Below are 6270 nucleotides of genomic sequence, written 5' to 3'. Positions count from 1 at the left end.
GGAATACTGCAGTGCTACAGCTGTCATAATTTGAGAATCTAACTTATTGTGTGTGAATAGGTGTGTGTGTGTAGTACAAAAATGTGGAATGTAAAATCAATCAATCAGTCAATCAATGAAATCCCAGAAAAAAAAATACATTTCTCATCATTTATATGTCTAATATATATTACTGGACGAGGATTTGCTAAATATTTTAGCAATATATTCTTTACTATATATTTTTTATTTAAATCATTTATTGTAATATAAAGTAAGATATATGTTTCCCCGAGCTTTTCAAATGAAACTTCTCAAGAAAGTTGATCAAACTCTTGTCAAATATTCAAAGTACCTTAAATGAAGATTAAGTTAGCAAGAATTTGCAATGAATTTCTATCTTTTACAGTACATAACTATGCAAGCAGATCTCACTCAGACAGTCTCAGTCAGAAGTGCCCTTACCAGACAGCTCCACACATATCCACCAACAGGTCTCACTCAGACAGTCTCACTCAGAAGTGCCCTTACCAGACAGCTCCACACATATCCACCAACAGGTCTCACTCAGACAACTCAGCGCACGCCAAAGAGGCTATCAAAAACAGGATCAAGATGAAACTGCATCTCACGTCCACCACATCTCACGTCCACAATAACTCTCACGTCCACATCTCACGTCCACAGTACCTCTCACATTCAGGTCCCCAGCGCCATCTTAGCTTGTGGGAATTTGACAGTCAACACACGCAACAGTTGCAGCACAAACCATATTCCGCCATGCTTGGAAATGTCATTAGTCATTTCTTCTCTGTTATAAACTACTGAACACGGAAGAGGTTAAAATATATGGTCTGCATATTTTAAGTTACATACGTTCCTGAGGTGATGCCACATTTTTATCTCAACAATTAATTTAGAATTCTTTTTATATTATCTATCAGGAAAAAAATACATTTGAGTAAAAAGATAATTCATCACTATCATTTAACATCACATGCATCTCTATTCATATTCAGTATTTCTTCTAAAGAGAAACTTTGTTGTGTGATACAACTCCCCCCCCTCCCCCCAAACACCCCCCCCCCCCCCCACCATATGTAACCCCGATCAATATTCTGCTTTTCAGGAAGGCAGCTCACCTACCGCGCTGTAATGCTGAGTCTGGTCGCCAGTGCAGAGCATTGTAGCTCCCCCACAGGGCGCGCAGGCGACGAGGGGCAGGCTCCCACCTGACTGGTCATGTGACCCGGCGTGGTGCTGGGGGGGGGACAGGTGAGCGTGGCGAGACCAGGACCCCTCCGCCTCCGAACTCACGCTCACCGCTGGCAGCGGAAACGACTGGACAGGATGGCGCTGAGGATTCGCCCTACACTGCGCTGCTTGTGCCCGGCCCTGTCAACTTCTGGCTGCAGCTAACAACAAATCCAGGACCTCCCACTTATTGGGCCTCATGACTATTTATCAGCCGTACGGGCAGGCTCGGACTTGCCCGCTGTTGGATTGGACGATACCAATTTTGTTTTGTTGGAAGAGGACAGGTACAACAGCGTGTATCTGCAAGTAAAGTGAGCATCTTTGAGAAAAGAAGTCAACTGTGAGATTGCCTGCATAAAAATAGCAAAAATGAAATTCCATTTCATCTTGAGAAAATGCACGACTCAGTTACTGAAGGAGCTTCAAAATACACCGCACCAATATATTCCTGCAAGACACCTGGGGATCCATAATTACAACAGCCGTAAACACTGTAGATTCGTACAGGGAAAAACACGCCTGTTACACACTGACACCTTCCACTGCCTCATGTTTAGGTAGTACAGGGGACATATACAGCCCAAATCTTGACATTAGTCATCTTCACTGGCATCATCACTACTGTATCTGCTACACTTTAATCATGAAATCGAGTATAATAGAATCGAAGCATGCATATTATTCACAAGAGCCTGAAAAACATGAAATTCTCCCTTAATCTGCCATGTATTCATCACACGTAGATGCACACACAAAACACTAGAGCTCTGGTCAGCAAGACCTGACTCAGATAATCTTTTAGCAGAGCAGATTTCAGCCAATGCGTCGGCCTTCTGACACCCGATGTGACTGGATCTCTAGGAGACACCTCAACCAACTAGTGAGGCAGTTGGCACAAAGATGGCAGGGAAAAAGAACAACCACTGACGTTGAATCTTTTGCATCTGAGTCATCTTGAGCAGACTGCCCCCCCACACACAAACACCCCCCCCCCCCCCCCCCCCCCCCGCACGCGTGCCCCAGATGAAGGCAGGCAGCAGGTGTCGGGTTCCCGGCTTGGCTTTGCCCTCTAATTAAGCCATTATAACATCGCTCTTTAAATCCCAGATCGCAGCCTGGTCTGCTGTGGAGCGGGAGAGGAGGGAAAACTGAGTGGAGCGGAGGGAAAGTCGGCATTGAGGAGGGAATCTGCCCCCGTACGGAGGGAATCTGCCCTCATACGGAGGGAATCTGCCCCCATACGGAGGGAATCTGCCCCCGTACGGAGGGAATCTGCCCCCGTATGGAGGGAATCTGCCCCCGTATGGAGGGAATTTGCCCCCATACAGAGGGAATTTGGCCCCGTATGGAGGGAATCTGCCCCCATACGGAGGGAGTCTGTCCCCATACGGAGGGAATCTGCCCTCATACGGAGGGAATCTGTCCCCATACGGAGGGAATCTGCCCTCATACGGAGGGAATCTGTCCCCATACGGAGGGAATCTGCCCTCATACGGAGAGAATCTGCCCCCATACGGAGGGAGTCTGCCCCCATATGGAGGGAATTTGGCCCCGTATGGAGGGAATCTGTCCCCATACGGAGGGAATCTGCCCCCATATGGAGGGAAAAACAGGAAAGCTCAGTGGGGGAAGAGGGAAATATGGGAAATACACAACCTCCAGAAGAGCAGAGGCCTTTGGAACAAAAAGGATTTTACTGGTCTCAAAGGTTAAATTAAATATGGTGTGTTTCACTATTTTAAATATGTTAAATACAGTTTAACAAATGTAGACCATGTCAACAGTATATAACTTTTTTTTTATGGACACTTTCTGATGGATATGACATTATTCCATATGTTACTTACACTTCTTTCTATGCACATACAAGTGCATGTTTTTTGTGGATAATTGAACAACTATTGTGTATATTTTCTAATAATTGCTAAAATGATTAACTGATTTTTTTTTTACAAAATCAATGAAATAATTGTTCAGTTAGTTGCTATGAAGTATACAATTATTTGAATCACTCACAATAAAAATTGAACAGCAAACAAAAAATTTAAGATTTTTACATGTCATTAAATATTTTAGTGCTTAATATCTAAGAATATCTATTTTAGTCTCTTTTAATCTAACAACTTCTCTATTCTCACATTGAATGTGTCCTTTAAAAGAGTGCTGAAACATTTTGTCATGATGGGGATCTCACTCTCTTTCTCCCTCTTTCTTTCTCTCTCTCCCTCTCACACACACACTAGAATCTATATGGCAACATGGCAGTTTTCAAAATATCCTCTACTCTAAAACAAACTCAGATAATATTGCCCAACACTGCTAACCCATATCAGCAACATGTCCTTTCCTTTGACTTACTGTATTATAGATTTGAACAATGTTATTGAACTCAAACTAAAAAAAAGTTTTAAGAAACGCTGCTCTGGTTCTGAACTCTGAACCGCAGGATTACACAGAGGATTCAGTCACAACGGTGCTGCTCATTCACAGCCAATATGATATGGACTCGGAGGCTTACCTGCATCTCACCTGGACTGATAAATCTTACCTACGCCCTCATTTCACTGGCCAAAGAGGACCAGTGCAGTGGACCATTATGTCACATGTCCACCTAATAAAGCGTTGGTGTCTTCTCACCATGACGTTGTCGTTGAGGTCCCTCATCTGGTACACATCCATGCACACTTCGGCCCGGCTGTTGGGCAGGCCGCTGGCGGCCCCTCTGTCGCCTGGGTGGCTGGTCTGAGGAATCTCGAAGTATGTGCTGTCTGGCTCCCTGAAACAGCAACACGAGAAGATCGGCAAGGACTTCTCCTTCTACTTCTACATGCAGTCCAGGACCACGTACGGGCATGATGTGCTGCTTTCTTTGTCTGATACTTCTGAAATCAGCTATGTGTATCTGGATGTTATTATAAATCATTTTCCTCATTACCTGCACTGCTGATTTACATTTTTAACAACATGCACAGCAGACAGAGACCCACGTGGACAATCACACCACAAAGAAACGAAAGTCATGAGCTTTCCGGCCAGGCCACACAACTAACATCTGGGGGACGTGAGGGCGGGGAAAGAACTCACAGGCTGCTCCACAGGTGTTCAAAGGTGGTACCCTCATCGGTGGTGGAGGACTGAGACATCTTGGACATGGGGTGATCCACCGGGGGGTAGATTACTCTGCAGAGCAGGCACAAAACGGGTATTATCGATCCCCTCGGCTTTGGACATCACAAAGCATTAATAACTTCAATACACACACACACACACACACACACACACACATATATACATATGTATAATTACACTCAGTTAGGCAGTACCAGTTTGCATGGTCATCTTCTCAAATCAATTATGCCCTGTGAATAAGAGTCAGTGTACGAATTGGAAAGTGCTGGAAAGCCCTTAGTTTGAATTTGAACATCATTTCTATCGTGCCTCCCATCACTGCCTCCCCAATCCCAGCAGGCTTTTGGGCAGGGTGTGCAGATTCAGAATGGAGGTGCTGGGTTTGGCAGGTCTGGACCTGCCTGGGACCGTCCCGATGGGACAGCACTCCACGTGGTGTAGGTTAGACTCCATGCTGTCTTCTCTCTACTTATGGCAAACAATAGACAGCCATCGTTGTCCAAGGAGACCAAGTCCCTCTCCCACAAAGAGGTCTCTGCAGAAAGCGGCTCAGTATGGTGGGCAGTGGTGGTCTGCCTCTGGACTAGTGCAGAACTGGTATAAACCAATACCTTCCTAATACACCTTAATATGTAGATAAACTTGAGATAAGACTTGAGTTATTACAGCGTGAATATTGTATCTGAGATTTTTTTTCTCTCCTTTCGGCTTGTTGAACGATATGAACCGATTTTTTTTATTCTTGGGAGAATGTTATAGTTAATGCAATACGATCGTTATAGTTAAGTGCGAGTCATTGGAAATACCCCCTAATAATTTTTCTGTTCTATAAATTCAGTGAAGCAGGTGGACATTCTTTCAGATCCAACGCACTAACATTGCTTTCACCTTCATAATTTTGTAGCTTCCTTCAATCAAGCACATTAGTTGGTGCACAATGAGTGCGTCCTTTGTTTCCTCGGTAACGCCAAAGCGGTAACCTACTAAAAGAGAAAGTGTGGCTGGAGTTTGGAGAGCGTGTTAGATGAGCTAACCCGCGAGCTGCGCAGCGTACGTACACAAACACGAGCTCGCGCGCGCACGCGCACACATTCGAACAAATGAAAATCGAATATGTGTTAAATAAACGGATTTTTATGAAACACGTAATAGCGACGTTTTGAGATGAATAATCGTTATTTTAACAACCAGAATTTGTTCAAATTTTGAGTGCGTTGTGACAGTGTTGCTCCAAACACACAGCATGGCATAAAACTAATCATTTGAGTAAGAAAGATATACAAAAAAAACTATTTTACCAGAAAAAAAGCTGTATTCATATCTAACCAATGTGATATTCTGTGTTTAGACTTATCCGACAGCATTTAGAAAACGCTCTTGTCCAGAATGACACACACGAGTGCTTTGTCTCCATGGAAGGAGTAAACTGTACTTTTACAAGTATATTGCACCGCACATTTACAACATGCATGTTTACTAAATTAGACCCTTATTCCCGTGGTAGTTCTCGCCCTGAGAGATGAAACCAGGCTCCTGCAGCAATTAGAAACACACAAGCGGGGATTCACAGGGAGAATTGAATTATCTCAATGACAGCGATGGGTTAAAATCATTTACCTTTCATCGCAAAAGTCCAAAATGTGGACTGTGAGAGACTCATATAGTTATTTAGCAAACATATATCCTGGTCATACACAAATAACCACGATTCTCACGACATGGTCGGTCTTGAAGGGTCCACAGCCTGAGCTATGGAGGTCTACAGTTAAGTGAGTAAACTACACTTAAGTTAGTGAAGCCACCCCTGACAACGGGCCACGCAACACCCGTCATACTTCTGGAGGGCACGTCCCCTCCTGAGAATAATATCACACTCAAACGTGAGAGAATAATCTAAAGACATTT

At 44.0% G+C, this 6270-nt stretch overlaps 1 protein-coding gene and 1 long non-coding RNA gene across 6 annotated transcripts in view; one reads left to right on the top strand and one right to left on the bottom strand.

Annotated features, from left to right (window-relative positions):
• Positions 1-2202, top strand: part of LOC143490345 (uncharacterized) — a 30511-nt gene extending 28309 nt beyond the window's left edge. For all 5 annotated transcript variants that reach the window (XR_013124941.1, XR_013124940.1, XR_013124937.1 and 2 more), the window contains exon 4: positions 1109-2202. This is a non-coding gene — a long non-coding RNA (uncharacterized LOC143490345). The remainder of the gene's footprint in view (positions 1-1108) is intronic.
• tp73 (tumor protein p73) overlaps positions 1-6270 on the bottom strand; it is a 34372-nt gene that overhangs the window by 24672 nt on the left and 3430 nt on the right. The window contains exons 2-3 of the mRNA XM_076989023.1: positions 4321-4416; positions 3874-4012 (exon numbers count right to left, since the gene is read on the bottom strand). Coding sequence (XP_076845138.1) covers positions 3874-4012; positions 4321-4416 — 235 coding nt within the window. The remainder of the gene's footprint in view (positions 1-3873; positions 4013-4320; positions 4417-6270) is intronic.

This window comes from Brachyhypopomus gauderio, unplaced genomic scaffold, assembly GCF_052324685.1.
Source record: "Brachyhypopomus gauderio isolate BG-103 unplaced genomic scaffold, BGAUD_0.2 sc65, whole genome shotgun sequence".
Lineage (NCBI taxonomy): Eukaryota > Metazoa > Chordata > Actinopteri > Gymnotiformes > Hypopomidae > Brachyhypopomus > Brachyhypopomus gauderio.
Note: the sequence above shows the minus strand (reverse complement) of the source record. Positions and strands in the feature narration are given on the sequence as shown.